Genomic DNA, 22,646 nt, shown 5'->3' on the forward strand with positions numbered 1-22,646 from the left:
AAAATTCCTCAATCCCAAAGTTAGATTTTAAACAAATCTACAAAAGGGGAAAGTTTGATTTAATGGATAGCCATTATTTTAAACTTCTGGAAATTACAACTCCAGCTACAGCAGGAGGAGAGACTGATCTTCTATTAATCACCCCCTTAGAAGTTGCTAGAGCTCAAGCAAAAAAATATCAATTTATGCATATTGGAGCAGTCCAAGTAGGCATAAATCTGCTTGCACGTGAAGGCATAAACTGTTCGGTCCTATGTGTTCTACAGGACAACAGGTTAACAGACTTCCAAGCTAGTCTGTTGGGAACACTCGAAGCATCCTTATGCGACCAAGTAGCATATTTCAACTGCTTCCCCAACTTCACCACCAGCTTGAAAGATGCAGCTCATTGTCTCAGACTGAGAGTCAAGACAGATGGTATATCCATGAAAGAAGATATGCAAGAACTTGCTATAGTATATAGAATATACTATAAATTGATGAGTACTACAGTAGCCCCTAAGACAAGGATAACAAATATCCCAGGTCTTACTACTGGATTCCTCACCAATCAGAAGAACCATTCACAACAAATCCACAAAGTTACTTGGAATGAAGTAACTTTTCCTCTTGAATGGAAATTATCCGGTCCAAAAAAGCAGCCGGAAAGAGCAAAAGCAAAGATCTACGAGAGTAGAAAGACTGGAGAAATTAGTCTTAATTTTGACAATCACAGAAGAAGTGATGTCTGTCCAGATGTCTGTCCTGAGAATCTCAGGATAAACAAGAACAATCTTCTAAGAAGAAGCTACAGCACTAGAGAAGCTAGTGTCAGTGGTATAAAACCCACTATTGAAGAGCCAATTTCTGAAGAAGAATTGGAAGCTGATCTGAACAGACCAGTCCATATGTTCAGAACTAAGAAGCTCTATGATCTTTATGAAGAAGCTGAGAATTGCGAAAATCCTGAACTATTAGAAAAACTAATCGAAGAAATGAAAGAATACAAATTCAGAAAGACAAGAAAAGTCTTTCCTTATCAAGATATTGAAATGGAAGAAGGAGAAAGCTCTAGAACTTTCATTAGCAGAGAAAAAAAAGAAATAAAACTCCCATTTCAGAAAGCCCCCACAGGTAAAAAAGGAGAAAGAAATTCTCAAAGATTTGTCCCAGAGGACAATCTGCCTAGAGTTCCGATCACGAACTATGGCATATGGTTAAATCTAGACAAGAGTCTAGACAAAAGAAAAACCATTGACCAATGGGTAGACAGCCTGATGATGGCTTCTGCACTCACCCTTGGCAAATTTGAAGCACTAGATCTGCAGGTGTACTATGAAACTACTCTCACCGGAGTAGCAAAAAAGTATTACCTATCCTTCAAAGAAACTGCCAGAGGAAGAGACTGGCTTGAAGAAATCAAAAATTCAAAGTCTCCGTATGATTTTGCAGTACCACTGTACGATCAGTTCTGTGGAGATCTTTCAAATCTGAGTGAAAAAGCCAAAGAAACGGCAAAATCGAATATCTATGCTCTCAAGATCTGTGACATGAGATATTTCGAAGAATACCTGAATGAGTTTCAGGAATATTACTGTACAATTGGTGAACTAGAGAATACTGATCTAGTTAATCTGTTGCACAGGAAACTCCCTGAACCATGGAGAACAGCTGTGAGAGAAAGCATAGCTGAAAAACCAATTGAAAGATTTTCAGTTGGAGGAATTGCCGACAGAATACGGCAATTACTGAAAGAGCAATGCAAAGCCAATCTTAGAGCTAAGATGGCCAAGAAACAACTCAAAGGAGTTGAAAATTTCTGTTATGGAATACTGGATATGCCCACAAACTGGGGATGTCATGAATCCAAATTCCACAGAAAGAAGAAAAAAGAAAAATATTACTCTAAAAAATTCAAAAAGAGTAATCAGAAAAGAGATTGGAAATTCAATAAGAGTTCCAATTACAAGAAACAAAAGGATGAAGATCCTAAAAAGAAATTCTTCAAGAAAAAGAAGAATATTCATCAGCATAAACAACCAAGCAAGAAAGCTTGCAGATGTTGGTTATGTAAAGCTGAAGGGCACTATGCCAATGAATGCCCTGAAAAGGGTAAAAGATCTACTAAAGCTCTCTTCGAAGAATATGAACAAATAGTAGAGGTAGCAAACATGAAAGGCTACGAAATAGCCTATTCTGATGATGAAGATGATGACAGGTCAGTCTACTCTGCCTGGTCTGAAGAAGAAATTTCATCAAATGAGTCTGAGATCGATTCTGAAGTAGAGTACTTCGAATCCAGACAAATGAATGTTTTGAGAATCAAAAATTGGGAAGAAAGCAAGACATAATCCTTCATGTCTTCTTATCAGGTGAACCCTGGTACATTCGTTTGTGACTACTGCTTATGTCATGAAAAGAATGGTCTCCCTATGTTTTGTAAAGAGTCCAAGAAGACTTATCATAAAGAATGCTTCATAGCTGAAGCAAGAAGAAAAACCAAAAATGGTCTTGTCAGCCAGTTGGTTGAGCAAGAATATGAAGAATATTTTGCTGAACAAAAGGCGAAAGAAGTGGAAACTCTGTTCCAGGAAACCATGGAACCATCTTCCTCGAAAAAGGAAGAAATCATCGATGAAGAAAAAATCGATGAAGATATTGAACTGGTTGAAATACCAGAAAATGTAGAACTGGTGAAACCACCAGAAACTGTTCATCTCTTAGAAAGACAAGAAGCTACTGACACATGGGATCTACTTGGCCAACCTTCTGGCAAGTATGATTATAAAGTCAGATATGATCCTCCGTCCTGGTTCAGTGATCCAGACATCAAAGAGATAATTCCTACAAACTGGGATGATAGTAAAGATAAATCACCGCAGGAAAATGTTTCAGAAGAATGTAAACCATTCATTCCAAAAGAGCAAGCTCAAGAAAATGAGCCTCACCAATCGAAAGTCGTCTCTACAAGTAGATACAGCAACTACATAGAGATCGGACTCAAGTTCCCTGATCACAGGAAATATCATCTACATGCCTTTGTAGATAATGGATCAGGTTTTACTGTTGCAAAGAGATTTGCAATTCCAGATGAACTCTGGAAAGAAGATAAGAAAAAGTCTGCTACTGGTGTTACATTTGATGGAAGCCATCTCACCATGAAGAAAGTAGCAAAAAATGTTCATATCACCATTGGTGGAGGAACATTTATCATCCAGAATGTTTGGCAGTCAGAAGGCCAAGGATCTGATTTCCTGTTAGGAAATGATTTTATTCTCCAACAGAGATTCATTCAGGATGAAGAAGCGATAGGCTTCAGGAAAGGAGAACGGGTGTTCTGGGCAGACCGACTCACCCATGCATTCAGTGTGGTAGGTCCCGGTTTTACTACTCACTATCAGAGATCGCAACAGAATAGTGGTGATTTTACCCCTTACAAACCCAAATTCGAGCCCATACTCCAAATCAAACAACAACAAGAATTGCTTGTTGAAGAATCTTCAGAAGAAGAAGAAGAAGAAGCTAGTGAAGATGAAGAAGCTAGTTTCATCCATGAACACAACCTCAAGCACTTTCAGAATAAGCTTGAGTCTCAGCAAATTCCCACTCTTGAAAAAATCAAGAAACTACTCGAGCAGAATGTGGATACAAATCCTCAAAAGTTTTGGGAAAAAGACCCAGTGGTCTGTGAATTGAAATTGCATGACATGAATGCTATCTGCCATGTCAAAGCCATTCCTCATTACAAAGAGGAAGATCAAAAAGAATTCAGAAAAGATATTGAAGATCTCATGAACAAGAGATTAATTCAACCTTCCACTAGCCCTCATCATGCTCCAGCATTCTACGTGAGAAATCATGCAGAAAACCTACGAGGAAAAGCTAGAATGGTTATTGACTACAAAGATGTCAATAAAAAGACTGTCAAAGACGGTTATCAAATTGCTCAAGTAAGAGTATTGATTAACCAGCTCAGAGGAGCCAAAGTCTTTTCGAAGTTCGATGCAAAGTCGGGTTTCTGGCAAGTCAAGATGCATCCTGAGAGCATACCTCTCACTGCATTTGGAACACCACAAGGCCATTACGAATGGTTAGTAATGCCTTTTGGTCTCAAGCAAGCTCCCTCAATCTTCCAAGGAAAGATGGACAACATCTTCAAGCATGTGGCAGAGTTTTGCGTCGTCTACATAGATGACATCCTTGTCTTCTCCAAAAACAAAGAAGAACACATGAAACACCTCCATGAGGTAGTAAAGCTGATAGTTCAGCATGGAATCATCCTAGGTGAAAAGAAAATCTTCTTTATCCTTGATGAAGTTGATTTCCTAGGAATAAACATCAAAAATGGAGTAATAAAACTCCAACCTCATATTCTTGAAAAGATCTGGAAGTTCCCAGACAAAATTCCTGATGCTAAGAGTCTAGAGAGATTCCTTGGTGTCATAAATTATGGGAGAGATTTCATCCCTAAAATCTCAGGGTTAACAGCGATGTTATCTCCTAAGACAAGTTCCAAAAGAAAATGGAACTTCACAGAAGATGATGAAAAGATTGTGAAGCAGATAAAAAATCTCTGCAAAAACCTCCCTCCTCTCCAACAACCAGAAGAGAATGATGAAATTATCCTCCAGATAGATGCGAGCGATAATTACTGGTCCGGTGTTGTTCTGGCAAGAGCGCCTGGAACTAACATTGAAAAGATCTGCAAATTTTGTAGTGGCAAGTTCAGCCCTGCAGAACTGAATTATCCCACAGGGGAAAAAGAAATTTTGGCTGTCAAGAAAACGATTTTAAATTCACCAGCTTTTCTTGGAAAAACCTTTACTGTCCGCACCGATTGTGCCAGAGTAAAGAATTTCAAAAATTTTAAACTTGATAAAGCTGCTGATAGAGGAAGATTAGCAAACTGGCAATTATTTCTTAACCAATATGATTATAATGTTGAATTAATTGCAGGAAACAAGAATTATCTTCCAGACGCATTGACTAGGGAAATGGCAATGTTTAGCCAAAGAGAAGACGACGAAGGTCGTAATCCCAGAAGCAGAAGGACTGGGAAAGAACATGAGCATCAAGAAGATCCTATGGAAACCAAAGAAAAAGTTCTTAAAAGGTTTCTGCTAAGTCCGAAAGGACTAGCCTCAACTGATCAATCCCAGGGTAAAGGATTGGGTAGCCCGTCTCAAACGGCAGACGGTAAAGGCTCATCAAGACCGTTGACGGCTGCTGCTTTGCCAAAAAGCAGACCAACTCCAACTGGAGTCATAAATGTTTTTAACTATGAATTAAGAACTTTTGACACTCCTGTGTTCAGAACTAGCAGGAGACTAGCTTATCACCAGAAGGCAATCCTGGATAATCTCTTATTTGCTTTTCAAGAAAGAAGCAGTGGTTTAATGTTCCCAGCACTCTTTGCACTAGCTGAAGAACTATATGAGAACGCCAGACCACAGTTTGAAGAAAGTCTTATACAGCAGAGTGCTGTAAGAAAAGAAAAAATTCTCTTCCTTGAAAGTCCAGAAAGTGCTAGAGTTCCTGTCATGGCACTTAATGAATCAGACTGGCATGAATTCCATAGTCTGATAGGAAGACATAATCCAGAAGACCTAGTTCCTCCAACTCTCTTTATTGTTTCAGGTCCTTATGTTGGAAGATACCTGGTTAATGTTCAGAGTGAACATCCTCAAGAACATAAGCTCTGGCTTGTTGAAAATGGTTTTGTCCATAATCTGTGGACTAAAACAAATGATGATCTAAAAGGTTTGCCGCCTATCATTGTCAATACAGTCAAAAATGTAAGAAAAAATGACTGTATGCTTCGACTGAAGTTCAGATCCACTCCTCCAGAATGGATCCAGAAGGCAAACGGTGAAGTTGAATATATTCCCCCTTATCATTATGTAAGAATTATTCAAAGGAAATATCTTCAACCAGCTTGTGTAGGGTACAATGGCCAACCAAACTCAAGCATCCCGTGGATGAAGGCCATGACTCTAGAATATATCAAAAAGATCATCTCTGAGGATACCTACAATACCTTCCTGGCAGCAGGAGAAAAAATTATCATCACTGCTTACGATCATCCTGACGTAGTCAGCAGTGACTTATTCCTATCTCTTACCAGAAAAGAGATAGATTCGACACTGGCATGCTTACGATGGGTGGAAAAACTTGAAACTGACAACCACTACAAGATGTATGTTGATACAGATGTCGAAGATAATGCAACAACAGTTAGGATGGCCCAGGCAGATAACGACTCGTTTGTCCTTGGTCACAATTCAGAAACCGATGAGAACATGTGAAGCAGCAGGTGTAGAAAACACCGAAAGTCCTTTTGGATTTTTCCCAAAAGTGACTTTTGCTTTTCAAAAAGCAGGTGAAAAACATTTCACCTAAAGGAATCTGCTTTTTCCCCGGCCGACCTCCACCAGCAGGAGCACTAAGGAAAGCAGGAAATCACGGAGTCGTTCTGTACATTTTGTTGTTTTGAATTGTAATTTGAGTTCCGCTCCCTATATAAGGAGCTTTAGCTTCCCTTAGAAGGCATTCGAAGTAGAAAACATCAGTCTAATATTCGAAAATTGAGCAGAATCAGATTCTCTCAAAAATAAGGAAGCCATAGTAGCAGCAGTAGCAGGTTTTATATAAATCTCTTTATGCAAGTGTGCCTCTGATTCCAAGTAAGTATTTGTAATCAAGTTATGAGTAGCTAAGCAGCTTCTAGCTGTTTGCCCAAGAGTGAGGCTCTGGGTTCTGTATCTGTATTTATGTTTGAATAAATAAATTCAGTTTGTGCCCAGTACTCTGTCACAAAAATATTTTACTATTTTTGCATCTATGTTTTGGTAGCAGTAGCAGTCAGTAAGCAGTAGCAGTCTTTCTATAAAAACTGACCCCTATCATACTAAGGCAGCAGTGATTCCGCCCTGGTAGTAGCCGCTTAGACAGGAAGTCGTTAGGTGAAATTGTGGCATGTTGAAGGCTAGTCCTTAGGCTGATACTGTGTTTAGTTTGGAAAGGAAATAGGCTGATACTGTGTACTGTAAGCTGATACTATGTAAAAAGCAAAGAAGGTAAAAGGAGAATAGTGTCTGTCCTTAATTGTATAGTGGAAAAGGTTGTGGACTTAGTTGTCAAAAAATATGTTGTCTGGTAGTGCTTTGTAGTTAACCCTTTTTTTTTTCCTCTTCTTTTTCACCAAGTTTTTTTTTTTTTTTTTTTTTTTCCAGAATGAGCGAGGATAAGAGAGGAATAAAGCCTCCCCTATCGCGGCATCGCCCCTTTTTGTAGTTTACGGTTTACCATATTAACCCTTGTAGGGTTGTAGATATTATTTCCTTCAATCAATTTCGTCTCTGGCATGAGCATTTTCGGGAGTTTTAATTTTGGTGAACATTTTGACACCAAACCAAATGCTTCCATTTCTAATAGTGGAGATTATGAATCAATTTTAGAAGAATTCTTTCAACGAAAAGTGTAAGACAATAAATTCCTATTTGGAAGGTCATGTGTTCGAGTTCCATCAAAGGCGAAGAGAGTTGGGGTGGGGTGTACAACAACAAAAAAAAAGTATATGACAACAAAAAAATAGTATCACAAGTTTCATACTTAATATTTTGTGTATAAAATTTGTAAAAGCATCAATAAGGAGCATCTTCTTAAAAAAAAAAAAAAAATCTTCAATATGTAAAAGAACCTTCAGAGAATGACCAAAAGGCATTGCATTGTGATGTACTAATATGCTGTAGCTTAACGTCCTTCAATCGTTGTAATACTGGCTTCATTTTTGGAAGAACTTGTATTTTCATATTATGGTCCAAGATGATTAACTGAGTTTTGGATAGTGAATACAGGCCTCTTCGAATGTGGACCAACTTTCTCGCTGCTTAGAATTGAAGCTACATCTGCCATGGTTGGTCTATCCGCAACATTGTCCTGTACACAAAGAAGCCCAACATGCACGCATGTCATTACTTCTGATGAGAAATATGAATCACCCAATACGTCTTCTACTAAATCCAACGCCCTGCCTTCATTCCATAACTTCCATGCCTGAAAATGATCCCGTCAATTGTTGATAGGACTTGCCAAGACCGCAAAGATGTAGACAACAATTACATTAATATTTAGAGTATAAGCTTACATAGGCAAGGAAGCCAAGCTGTTGGTCATATAAATAGAAGCTGGTATTCTTCTTGTCGCTAATAATCTCTAATACCAGGACCCCAAAGCTGACATCAGATTTTTCAGAAAATATTCCACCCATGGCATACTCCGGAGACATATATCCATTGCACAGCAAACACATTAGTACCTGATTTGTGTTTGGTTTCTGGCTTAAAGAACTTGTTCTCACCGTGTTCCAACAACCTTCTGAGTATTTTCTAGACTCTGTGTTTCTTCAACTATGTGTGCCAATCCAAAATCTGAGATTTTTGGATTCATTTTCTCATCCAAGAGAATGTTATTGACTTTTAAATCTCTATGTATCACCTTCCCATAGGAATCATGATGGAGATAAAGAAGCCCTCTAGCAACACCCTGAATAATATAAAAGCGCATAGCCCAATCAAGCATTACTCTCTTCATCGGATCTAATCAAATATTTAATGGACCCAGTTAGATTAGCGATGCTATTCATATTTCCCACGCACATAACAAAGAAACATTGACGATCACAGACTTCTAGCCTTAAATATAACTAGATTTCTAGTCTTTAGTGTTAACAAATACAGACATTTATGTAAAAAGTAGTGAGTACATAATAAAGATCTAAACTAAACAAACACATAAAATATCTGACAGTGGTGAGCATTAAACTTGAAGGGCTGAATGTCTTCCTCAGTCAAACTCTATGATAATTTATGACTTGGTAAATTTGGTTCATGTGAATTCATCATAACTCTATGTTAGGACTTCTCAAGCAAATGTCTATTAAAAGGAAGAGAGAATATCACAAATAGTCACTCAACTTTTACTTGTTCGACACTTTGGTCACTCACTTTTTAAATATATCACTTCGGTCACTCCACTTTAACTATGTTAATCACTTTAGTCACTTCATTAATTTTTTTCATTGAAAAAAATTATTTGCCACAATATCAAGAATATTTTCAACCAACCAATTGTGAAAAATTAAGAAATCTGAATTGGAATGAATGAGAGAAGGGATTAAAGTGAGACAAAATGCCTCTTCAGTACTAAAGTGATTGACAGAGTAATAGTTGAGCAAACAAATTTGAAGACTTAAGCTCCTTCTAGGAATCATACAACTCAATAATATATGGTCCAAGACTTACGACAATAACCCTCGACAAGCATCAAGAAGACAGTTTTCTTCTGGACCACAAATACAATTTACAAGGAGCTGAAGACAAATAGGGAAAAAATGGAGAAATTAAAAAGACAAACTTTCTTGGTTCCAACTTCCAACAACCACTGGCATCCCAACAGTGTGTTTATCAAAATGTACAATGACAATTTGAAGAATTTCAGAAGCACTGTACTGTTCACTCTACATTATACATGTTCATTTGATGGCTGTTAATTTTCTAACCACACCTGGGTTCTCAATTGTGATTGACTGATTGTCAACCAAAAACCATATATCAGTAAACTACAATGTGACTAAATGACATTACATTGATACAGTTAACTCTCACTATCTTCTATGGCCACTTCCAGTTTGCCAACATACTAATTGAGAAGGAAATATCAAATACGGAGCGTGTAGGGCAAGTAAGCCTGTGGACACCTTGAGCTGTAACACCATTGATACGGCACATCTCACTATCTTCTCTGGTCACTTTCAGTAACATTCAAACTTTAAGTGAATGTTTTCAACCAAGGAAACAATTAAACATTTGAGAAAAGAATTGAACTTTAAGTGAAGGAAGCAAAGCAGTGTATAATATTTTCACCTTTAGAGAGACCCAGATTACATGCAAAGAAATAATCCGATAGGTAAATTCAGCACCAAGGAATTCAGAAAAAGTAAATAAGACCCAGTAAATATCAACCAGTAATAGTGTACTCTGCTGTGGTTTAATGATTTAGTTATGGTCCTTCCAAAAAAAAAAAAAAATGTCCTAACGTGGTTAGTAATAGGAGGTACGTAAGTTGAGTCAGGTGGAAAAGCACAAGTACAAAAGTGATATTTAGGAAACTTAAGGTACCAAAATTATGAGTGAGCGAAACATAAGGTACTGTTTCTCAATATTTTCCTTATAATAATTGACATTCACAATTAAAATCTCATATTTACCAGTGTGTTACTCTCACACGGCAGAAAAAGGGGGAAAATACCCATGCCGAAATGCCAACTGGCATATGTCTTAACGCTGTTAGTAACGGGAGGTACTTAAGTTGAGTCTACCAAAGTGATATTTAGGAAACTTAAGGTACCTGTTGGCGACATCATTGAGTATGAAAGTGTGTGCAAATTTGTGTATGATGTTCCTTACTTCCAAGTGTAGAAGGTCAAGTTTTAGTTAGGGAAAGTGTAGAGTATCGTACCCAAGGGATTGAGGGAAACTCCACCCTAGCTAGATTACCGCAAGAAAGCCTAGAAAAATTATGCAATCTACCTTTTTACAAAGTCACAACCTTAGCCCTTTGGAAGCTAAAGATCATGAGGATGGTATTAACAATTATGGTAGTGAACGGCTTGATTGATTTTAATTTTTATGCGAATAAATTAAAAGTACACAAAAATAAAGTATGCAAATAAAAATAGAGATTTTGATATAAGAGAGAAATAGAGGCTTAGGCATCACACCTAGCCTTACTCATGCACACAATGTAACCCAAATTTAATGTAACAACATGTTTTGATAAATTCCCCCTTAGTGCTTTGATGAAGCTACCAAGAAACCAACTAGTCATGCAATTTAACAATCTCTTCCAAAGCAAAGCTAAATTACACAACCTTTATACCATTCAAATCTTCCGGATTATAAATGGCCTATGGTGCCATGAGCCTAAATTCTTCCGGAACCTAAACTCACAACATCATGCTTTAATTTCAAGGTAAGAAATTCAAGCAACTTAGTTCTTCCCGTAGGAATAAGCTAAGTCACCACCTATTTAGCTACATATGCTCACGGAATCAAGAGTTTATCAAGTTCATGTTTCCGATTCATTAACTTCCTAAAGCATGCTTCTAGGTGATAAATCTATGAACACACTTAGGACACATTAAAGTATAGTAGCCAAAAGATTCAAAACATGCATAAACATCAAATAGCATAAAGATTACATTGTTTTGTGCACAAGTTTGGCTAAGGCTGTGCCCTAGCCCCAAATTAAACTACTCACAACTCATATTTACACAACTACAAGCCATGAACATCATAAATAACAAATAAAAGAGAGCAAAGAGTGGAGAACAAGTGATATACCCACGGGTTTGACTCTTTTTGGAGCCAAACCAAAAGCACAAGATGGCTCCCTTGTCTCCTAGATGCTATATGAGAAGAGAAATGCTTCAAAGTATAGGGATTTCGGTTTCTAGAACCCAAATCACTATACAATTCCACAAAATCTCAAGAACAAGGTAAGAACAAGGCTTGAATGTGTGAGAATCAAGAGAAGTGATTGATCAAAGTGTGTAGAAACTTCGGTTTTGGTGAAACCCAAGTGGCTACACACCTCTCTCTTACACAAAATCAAAGAACTATGAACTACCTATGAAAAACTAGAGAGAAACTATGCTAGAACTAGAGAAAAGAGAGATTTTGATGTTGCAAAGTGAGAGAGTAAAAGGGTGAACGGTTTTGGGGAGAGAGAATGGGCTATTTAAAGGCCAAGGCAATTCAAATCAAGGGTGGAGATCAAAAGGAATCAATGGTGAGATGTGATTGACAAATGTGTAAGCACAAAATGTGGATCTAATTTTTGACTCTACATAGAAATGACCTAGAAAGCCCATAGATATTTTGGTGGAGAAGAAAAAGTAAGGGTAGAAGCGTAATTGTGTGAGGGAACAAGGTAATAAATATGAGACAAAGGTGTAAGGTGTAAGAATGAGATCATTTGTCATCTTGCAAATTTTGAATTTCAAAATAACCTAAACCTAAAGTCTTCCCACCCAAAGTTTCTAGCCCTAGTCAGCTCTTCCTTGTCCTCCACAACTGTTCTTGGTCGGACAACTCGGCCGGAAATGTCCGGAATCCGGCGTTGACCACCGTTGACCCATTTTTTTGTCCGTTTGCGCACTTTCGTCTCTTTTCTTCCTTCAATTGAATCTCCACCGAGAGTTAGGAATTGGCCTTTGACTTCTTCATACAAAATGTTCGTCCATGAGTCTAGATCATCCAGGTAAAATTTCAGAGCTTAGCTCGCCGTGGTTTGGCCGGAAATGCTGCCGGAATCCGTACAGGTCCGGTTTTGCAGTTTTTGTCTTTTAGTTGGAAAATTGTGCCGATCTTTTGAAGGCTTTCCACTCCGAACTAGCTCTTGAACTCTTCATAAGAAATGATCCTTAGGATGTCTAGAATAGATCTGGAAAGTTTCAACTCATTTGAAGTTCATTTGGTCAGTCTGCCACTTCTCCTTCTTTGCCTAGCTCGGTTTCTCCTACCCGGAGTAGGAAAATGTGCTAAAGTTGACTTTTTAGTGCATTTCCAAGCTTCTCCATCATTTCCTAGCATGACAAGGAAAACATAATAAATATATATAAATAAACACAAAGGTTAAGCAAAAGTGCAAGATTAGGGGAATAATTAGTAGGTAATTATGGACCTAACAAAATACCTCACACTTACACTTTGCTTGTCCTCAAGCAAAAACATAAATTAAACTAGCATGAACAAACTATAAGGCTCACTTGCATCCTTAATGAGTTTAACCATTTTCCCTCAGAGAACCATGACTTAGTGATTTGACTTTCAATTAAGCAAGCTTAGAACTAAATTTTCGAAATGCAAAGCTAATAATTGGATTTGGAAAGTCATGCTCAACAAAGTATATGCATATGCCATGTGTGCCACCGTAAATGATTCATGTGGGATTAATATGAACCGCATTTGTCTAACCATCAAACTCACATGGATATCACTCATTTTCACTCAAGTGTTTTATGGTTAGTGTTTGCACTCAAAAACAATTCGATTGACATGGTTTCCATATGCTTGCTCTTCCATCTTTTCTCCACATGATCATTGCATGAGTTCTCTTAGATCACAAGGTCTTTTATTTAGGTTGTAATGGGGCTTAGGTGAGGGGTTAAAGAAATGAAGGGAAAGGTAAGTACAAATTCTAAGCCTCCTAGTAAGCAATTCTCTTGTTGAGTCCCTTTTTCTTTTGGCTCTAAGTGCTTTGTAAAACCTCCTTTTCTTTCCACAAACCCAAAAACTACAAAAAAAAACTATTATTCCCCCTTTGTACCACCCAAACTCTTTTTATGTTTTTTTTTCTTTTCACTCACACTATTTTGCATAACACTTTTTTTCTATTTTTTCTTTCATTTTCTATTTTCTTTTCTTTGGTGACCCTAGTGCATATTGACTTTGAATAATTATTTTTTAAAATTTTTTTTTTGAACATGCTTCTAGGGTCACCCTTTTCTTTTCTTGGCTACAACCTGTAGCTCACGCACACAATACTCTATCCACCTCACACTTATTCTTTTGCACACTTCTCAAACCCATTTACAAGCACCAAACTAACAATAGGACTCACATTGCTTACCACTTGACTTAGAAAGGGTAGGAAAAGTGTTTAAGATTTTAAAAGGTAGACATTTGTGGTGGTGGAGAAATGAAATGGCTAACACATATTATATAGGCTCAAATTGGCTTACTAATGGATTTTCATTTTAAGGACAAAAGCTATTTGGCCGTGGTGGATTCCTAATGCCTTGGTCTTTCCCAATAACAACTCATGCTTTTGATATAAAGTCTTGAAAGATTTGGAGCAAGTTCTAGATTACATGCACAATGAATTGATCACACAACGAAAGATTTAGTGCATTTGAAACTTGTACGCACTCTCTTAGGCTCAAAATCTCACATAATTAGGCATAGATAGTTCCAACAAATTTAGTCCTCATCTTTCCCACATGAATGCATCTAAAATGACATAGGCAATATGAGTTTGAATGCATGTGAGCACAAAACGCCAAATCCATCTATTAAATAAGCATTAATCTTCAATCACTAAACATGCTCAAAATCAATCAATCCAATTAGACATAAGTTTAGCCTCATCCTCGGGGGTTATTTCGGTTTAGGAACCACGCAAGCAAGCCAAAATCTTTTGTATTTTTCAAAAAATTTCAATTTTTATGGATTTTTCAATAAGGGTAACAAATAAAGAAAAGGATAAGGAATGTAATTACTTAGCCTTACCACCTCACACTTAAATCACACATTGTCCTCAATGTGCCGTTATGAACAATTGTGAATCATGTGCAAAGAGTAGGACCAAATAAAAACTTCCAAATGCTAGTCAACAAAATTTATTAACAAACTAAACATTGGCTTAACAAGCACCTCACACTTAAAACATTATATAGTCCTTAATGTATAATGAAGCTATTAAGATCCTATCAATGTTTTGGGGACATGCTCATATGGCCGAGACTAGCATTCCAAACAATTAAACTAACACAAGGCAAGAGAGAAAAGGGTAGCCACCTCACACTTGAACTTTGGATAATCCTTTCAATAAAAGCTAAATCTTTTGTGTCTTATCCATTGACCAAGGGTGAAATATCTATCCAAACCTCTTGAAGCCACAAATTTATTGACATAAAAACACACAAACACAACTAATCATGCTTAGGAAAGATAAAAGTGAGAGATTAGAAAGTGCAAACTCTTTGAAGATCCCCGTTTTAGCTCCATAGTGCAAAATCGGTGATAACCTCACAAGGCCAAGTTAGGAACTTGCCATCCATTAAGCTCCATGCATCAAGAACCAAAAGAACCTCACACTTAAGACTTGAACACATCAACCCATGCTCGCGGCTACTCCCAAACTCCCAAATTTCTTCATCTTGGTTTATTTTTTCTTCATTTTGGAGTCCGCCAATATGGGTTTAAGTTTAAGGACATTACCAAGGTCCAATGTGACTCAAATTAAAACTTTAACTATTTCTAGAAAATTAGAATTCAAATTAGAATTTGTAATTAGAAAAGCAAAGGGGAAATGAAATCCAAATTTGGGTGTTGTCTAACACTCAACAGTTCGGTAACTTCTCATGAAATACGACCAGGTAAGAGTAGGAAGAGATTTTGGTGGAGTCAAAGCTCACTTGTATACACTTCTCTCATTCAAATCTTACCTAGACATCGTATCCAATCGGATGAGCCTACTTGTGAAGAGTGAATAAACTCGACGTTACAAAGATGGAATCCAAATCCTATTTACTTAAAAACTACAAGCTCTAATTAAATTCTAACTTAAAGAAATAAGTCAAAGCACCAATTTATTTAAATAACAAACTTTAAGTAAGTAACTAAAAGGTGAAGTTGCACAAGTAAAAAGCAAATAGTAAATAGACAAGACATGCTCAAATTTTTCTTTTTTTTTTTTTTGTCTACCACAATTTACCAATTTACTTACCCAAAGTACTTGTAGCAATTTCAAAGATTAAACTACCACACAAAAACTACCAATTAAATAAAAGAAATATAAACTAAAAAAAAATAAAAAATTGGTTCTCTAGTCCCACGGCAACCTAATAGGGATTGAGTTTTACCTCAATCCCCGGCAACGGCGCCAAAAACTTGTTGGCGACATCATTGAGTATGAAAGTGTGTGCAAATTTGTGTATGATGTTCCTTACTTCCAAGTGTAGAAGGTCAAGTTTTAGTTAGGGAAAGTGTAGAGTATCGTACCCAAGGGATTGAGGGAAACTCCACCCTAGCTAGATTACCGCAAGAAAGCCTAGAAAAATTATGCAATCTACCTTTTTACAAAGTCACAACCTTAGCCCTTTGGAAGCTAAAGATCATGAGGATGGTATTAACAATTATGGTAGTGAACGGCTTGATTGATTTTAATTTTTATGCGAATAAATTAAAAGTACACAAAAATAAAGTATGCAAATAAAAATAGAGATTTTGATATAAGAGAGAAATAGAGGCTTAGGCATCACACCTAGCCTTACTCATGCACACAATGTAACCCAAATTTAATGTAACAACATGTTTTGATAAATTCCCCCTTAGTGCTTTGATGAAGCTACCAAGAAACCAACTAGTCATGCAATTTAACAATCTCTTCCAAAGCAAAGCTAAATTACACAACCTTTATACCATTCAAATCTTCCGGATTATAAATGGCCTATGGTGCCATGAGCCTAAATTCTTCCGGAACCTAAACTCACAACATCATGCTTTAATTTCAAGGTAAGAAATTCAAGCAACTTAGTTCTTCCCGTAGGAATAAGCTAAGTCACCACCTATTTAGCTACATATGCTCACGGAATCAAGAGTTTATCAAGTTCATGTTTCCGATTCATTAACTTCCTAAAGCATGCTTCTAGGTGATAAATCTATGAACACACTTAGGACACATTAAAGTATAGTAGCCAAAAGATTCAAAACATGCATAAACATCAAATAGCATAAAGATTACATTGTTTTGTGCACAAGTTTGGCTAAGGCTGTGCCCTAGCCCCAAATTAAACTACTCACAACTCATATTTACACAACTACAAGCCATGAACATCATAAATAACAAATAAAAGAGAGCAAAGAGTGGAGAACAAGTGATATACCCACGGGTTTGACTCTTTTTGGAGCCAAACCAAAAGCACAAGATGGCTCCCTTGTCTCCTAGATGCTATATGAGAAGAGAAATGCTTCAAAGTATAGGGATTTCGGTTTCTAGAACCCAAATCACTATACAATTCCACAAAATCTCAAGAACAAGGTAAGAACAAGGCTTGAATGTGTGAGAATCAAGAGAAGTGATTGATCAAAGTGTGTAGAAACTTCGGTTTTGGTGAAACCCAAGTGGCTACACACCTCTCTCTTACACAAAATCAAAGAACTATGAACTACCTATGAAAAACTAGAGAGAAACTATGCTAGAACTAGAGAAAAGAGAGATTTTGATGTTGCAAAGTGAGAGAGTAAAAGGGTGAACGGTTTTGGGGAGAGAGAATGGGCTATTTAAAGGCCAAGGCAATTCAAATCAAGGGTGGAGATCAAAAGGAATCAATGGTGAGATGTGATTGACAAATGTGTAAGCACAAAATGTGGATCTAATTTTTGACTCTACATAGAAATGACCTAGAAAGCCCATAGATATTTTGGTGGAGAAGAAAAAGTAAGGGTAGAAGCGTAATTGTGTGAGGGAACAAGGTAATAAATATGAGACAAAGGTGTAAGGTGTAAGAATGAGATCATTTGTCATCTTGCAAATTTTGAATTTCAAAATAACCTAAACCTAAAGTCTTCCCACCCAAAGTTTCTAGCCCTAGTCAGCTCTTCCTTGTCCTCCACAACTGTTCTTGGTCGGACAACTCGGCCGGAAATGTCCGGAATCCGGCGTTGACCACCGTTGACCCATTTTTTTGTCCGTTTGCGCACTTTCGTCTCTTTTCTTCCTTCAATTGAATCTCCACCGAGAGTTAGGAATTGGCCTTTGACTTCTTCATACAAAATGTTCGTCCATGAGTCTAGATCATCCAGGTAAAATTTCAGAGCTTAGTTCGCCGTGGTTTGGCCGGAAATGCTGCCGGAATCCGTACAGGTCCGGTTTTGCAGTTTTTGTCTTTTAGTTGGAAAATTGTGCCGATCTTTTGAAGGCTTTCCACTCCGAACTAGCTCTTGAACTCTTCATAAGAAATGATCCTTAGGATGTCTAGAATAGATCTGGAAAGTTTCAACTCATTTGAAGTTCATTTGGTCAGTCTGCCACTTCTCCTTCTTTGCCTAGCTCGGTTTCTCCTACCCGGAGTAGGAAAATGTGCTAAAGTTGACTTTTTAGTGCATTTCCAAGCTTCTCCATCATTTCCTAGCATGACAAGGAAAACATAATAAATATATATAAATAAACACAAAGGTTAAGCAAAAGTGCAAGATTAGGGGAATAATTAGTAGGTAATTATGGACCTAACAGTACCAAAATTATGAGTGAGCGAAACATAAGGTACTGTTTCTCAATATTTTCCTTATAACAATTGACATTCACAATTAAAATCTCATATTTACCTAAGTGTTACTCTCATATAGCAAGAAAAAAACAAACAAACAAATAAATAAGTAAAGAATTCCGAATATGGATTAAAATCCCTTTTTTTTTTTTTTGTGAACGAAATAGGTCAGCCATTTCATTAGATTCAGCGAGCAGTACAAAAATGAAACACCCCTATGGGGTTGACAGAAAGCAATTGTTCCTTAGAATCTCATGACACCCTATTCTAGAAGAATAAAATCCCAAAAAATCCTGAGTACACCCACCTTTTAGGAAGTCCACGCACCATTATTCTAACAAAAACCAGACACCTCGAAGCAACGGATGACAAACCATCCACCAAGCATAAATGGTAAACAACTAAGGCACTGGTTTTTGCGACCCAAAAACAAAAATTAAACTAAAATAGGACCATCCTCTTTTTGTATAAAAAGAGGAAGGCCCAAAATTAAATTAAAAAATAAAACCTCAGAGCCCATATGGTCCCAAAGCATCCCAATCCAGACTAAGCCCAACACTTGAGCCCAACAGCCCAAATTTTCTGAAACCCTAAGAACCAGCTGCTCCACAACATGGCCGCTCCTAAGTTGCATGTCACCGTTGTCGTCGCCGGCAAACACGCCACCGGCCCTACTGACCTCCTTCAGGCCATCACCAGCATAGCCAAAAAAACCACCACATTGAGCATCCCCATCCCCAGAACGATCACCAGCCCAGAGAGCCCAAGTAGGAGCACCGTCGCCCTGGAAACCTCCGTCCCCATAGCCGCCGACGCTACTGTACCATCTCCAGGATCGAAAGACCCCCAAATCCGCGCCCATTCCTCATCACCGCAAACCAACTTCAGATCCATTATGGTGCCTTCGCAAGCATTGAAGAAACCAGATTATAGATCGGGATGAACCCGATCGGATATGCCCAGGACAACCTGAAGATCCTCCACGCTTTGGTCGATCCCCTAAACTGGTCAGGCCAACCCCACTCCGGCAACACCTCGACGCTGCGGGGAACCACCAGGGCCAACCAAAACGATTGTACAATCCCTATCACCGTCGGAAGTCTGACGACCCCGATCCAAAACCCAGACGCTCCCATCTAACTCAGGCCAAACCAGATCCACGCCGTTAGAGCTCGGCCACCGATCAGCCATCCAAACAACAACACTACCCTCCCAATCAATAACCACAGGGAGCCCACCCTAAGGCGGCGCTCCAAGCAAGAAAACAAAAGCCAAAGCAAGAAGGAAACGATTAGCTACCAGACGAGCAGTAGCCATGACCATCAAGATCTTGGAATCCTGAAAAATTTGTCGAAGGGGGAAAGCCAACGATAAACCCTAGCAGAGCGCTAGGTCAAGTTTTTTAGTAACCATCTGATCATGTGAACATTGGATAAAAATCCCTATGGCCCTACCTGATATCGCATCGATAAGTGGTCCAATTGTGCCCCGAAAAGTTAGTTATAAAAAATAACTCAACAATGTATATTAAGTTTTGTTATTAGCAATTTAATTTTGGGAGGATTATTTTCAACGAAAAGTATAAGATAATGATTTATCATTTAGAAGATCATGTGTTCGTGCCCCATCAAGAGTGGAGAGTGGTAGAGTGTAAAAAAAAAAAATAGTATGAGGCTAGAAAAATGATATCACGAGATGCAAACTTGATTTTTTGGGTATATATGAGTAGATCATCTCTGCAAATTTTCAACCAAATTGACAACCATTATAAGCATTCAAAACTCAATTTACAATAAAAACTTGATTTGGTTCATGCATTATACATATATATATATATATATATATATATATATATATCGTCTGTTGAGTTGAAAACTCGAAATGGCAGCTCATAAAAAAAAGAAAAAAAAAAGAAGAAGGAAATTGATTAAGTTGAAAACTCGAAAGGGTAGCTCAATCAAAAGTTGTGAGGGAATATATATTTGTTGCCAACAAGATGTCTCTCTCTAAGGTATCATCGATGATGAATGAGGTAAATCAATACTTCTACCATGATCATGCCTTCACTTCAACCTTTCAGACTAACTCAGGTACACATGGTCATGCTTTAAAAACTTTAGACTTTAATTAGGAAGATATGTGGATAATTGACTCTAGGGCAACTGATCATATGATTCATGATCGTAGTGTCATCCAAAAACCATCTCCCATTCACCGGTCAGCTGTTACTAATGCCAATGATGGCTTATTCCCTATCACTAGTGCTGGATTGGTATCGTTAACACCATCCATAAACATGGATACAGTTTTAATAATTCCCTCTTTGTCGAATAACTTGTTGTCTGTGCATCAAATTCTAAACAATTGTATTGTTGTGTAATCTTTTATCCTCAGTGTTGCGTCTTTCAGGAAATCTTCACAAGAGAAATTATCAATTGTGGTATTGAGAATGGGGGATTGTACTATATGGAAATGATAGATGCTGGTGACTCCATGCTGGTGAAGTATACCATGTTCAAAAGAGTACTCCAACAAGCAAAAAGAGAGAAAATATATAGCTGTGGCACAAGAGATTGGGACATCCATCATGTGGCTACCTGAGGAGTTTACTTCCTCCCTTGTTTACAACTTGCAAGGAGTCTGATTTTCAATGTGAAATATACATCCAAGGAAAGAGTCGTCGTGTTAGCTAACCTTTCAGCCATTCTCACAGTGTTAAGCCATTTGGCTTGATCTACTCAGATGTATGGGGACCTTGTCTAGCTACTCCTTTTGGTATGCAATATTTCCTGTTTTTTGTGGATGATTATATAAGAATGTGTTGGGTTTTCTTGCTAAAGCATAAGAGCGAAGTTTGTTCTGTGTTTCAAATCTTTCATAAAATGATCCAAACCCAATTCCAAACTCCCATCAAAGTCTTTCGCTCAGATAATGGTTGTGAATATGTGAACTATGCCCTCCATCAGTATCTAAACAACCATGGCATTATCCACCAGACCACATGTCCACAAGCAACCCAACAAAATGGTGTGGCAGAACGAAAGAACCAAAATATCCTTCAAGTTGCTTGTTTCATGCTCATAGGAGCCCACATGCCAGAATATATATGGGGAGATGCCATCCTTACCACTGTTTATCTCATGAATCGCCTGCCTACACAAGCCCTTAAAGCACCACATATGGATGTCTATATACGTCCGAAAACACCACTTGAAGCACTTGGCCAGTTCTTTACCCTACCACCACTCCATACTCTTCCACCCAAGATCTTCGGTTGTGTGGTTTACAGACACACTCGTAATCAGAGAACAAAGTTGGCTGCTTGTGCTGAGAGGTGTGTCTTTGTGGGATATGGTTCTACCCAGGAAGGATATAGGTGCTGCAATCCCTCTAACTGGAGGTTGTATGTTACCATGGATGTAACATTTTGAGCAAGAGCTTTCTTTTCCCCGAAGACTTCTCTTCAAGGGGAGAGCACATCTGGAGAAGAGCAGTCATCTTCAACATTAGAAGTATTAGAAATTGTTGTAGAATAAAGAATTATTCTACAAAAAAGAACTCAAAGATATCTTAAAGCACAAACAACTAATGATGATCAATCAGAAGCACCAACAACAGAAAATGATTATCAACCTTAGTCGATCTTGCCAGATTCAACTGAAGACCCCCCACTCCTACCTCATGGGCCTCTATTTCTCATGAGCATGCTCATGAGGTAAGTCTCAATCTTGAACTTGAGTCAAACACTGTTAAAAATGATGAGTCTAATGATAATGAGAACTAACCCTAAAATAAGACCCGACACTGAAACAAGTGTGTGCCCTAGATATCAGTTGCCAAATCGTACAACAAGAAGAAAGCCTAAAACCCAGTATGAACCAAATCCCAGAGCCAAAGCTAAATACCCCATAAGTAACCATGTGTCAACCTATAGCCTATTTGAGTCATATGCATCATTTGTGTTTTAATTATCTACTGTTGTCATTCCAAATACAGTTTAGAAAGCTTTGGCGAATCCCAACTGGACTGAGGCAATGAACGTTGAAATGGAAGCTCTGGAGAAAAGTAATACATGGAAGTTAGTACCAAAACCTCAAGGAAAGAAAATAGTGGGGTGCAGATGGATCTATACCTTGAAGTATACTGCTAATGGGACACTAGACAGGTACAAAGCAAGGTTAGTTGGTAAAGGTTACATGCAGACATATGGTATTGATTATCAGGAAACAATTGCACTAATAGCCAAGATTAGTACGATTCGTGTATTACTCTCTCTAGATGCAAACTTATATTGGCCTCTGAACCAGTTTGATGTAAAGAATGCATTCTTGCATGCAGATCTAAAGGAAGAAGTATACATGCATCTACCTCCAGGGTTCATTGCAACTTCGTAGGAAGGAATGGTGTGTAGATTGAAGAAATCTCTATATAGACTCAAGCGATCTCCCAAAGCATGGTTTGGAAGGTTCAGACAATCCATGAAGGCATTTGGCTATAAGCAGAGTAACTCAAATCACACTTTTTTCTTGAAGCGCAAAAAGGATAAGATCACTGT

General features: G+C 37.9%; 1 protein-coding gene across 1 annotated transcript; it reads right to left on the reverse strand.

The window, feature by feature from the left end:
* Positions 1–7,791: 7,791 nt before the first annotated feature.
* LOC112202927 (G-type lectin S-receptor-like serine/threonine-protein kinase At1g61430) lies at positions 7,792–18,953 on the reverse strand. Its single transcript, XM_040519659.1, has 4 exons — positions 18,600–18,953; positions 8,339–8,523; positions 8,126–8,213; positions 7,792–8,034 (listed from the first exon to the last, which is right to left on the reverse strand). Exons 1-4 carry the CDS (start codon positions 18,951–18,953, stop codon positions 7,792–7,794), a joined length of 870 nt encoding a protein of 289 aa, XP_040375593.1.
* Positions 18,954–22,646: the final 3,693 nt, after the last annotated feature.

Source organism: Rosa chinensis, chromosome 5, assembly GCF_002994745.2.
Source record: "Rosa chinensis cultivar Old Blush chromosome 5, RchiOBHm-V2, whole genome shotgun sequence".
Classification (NCBI taxonomy): domain Eukaryota; kingdom Viridiplantae; phylum Streptophyta; class Magnoliopsida; order Rosales; family Rosaceae; genus Rosa; species Rosa chinensis.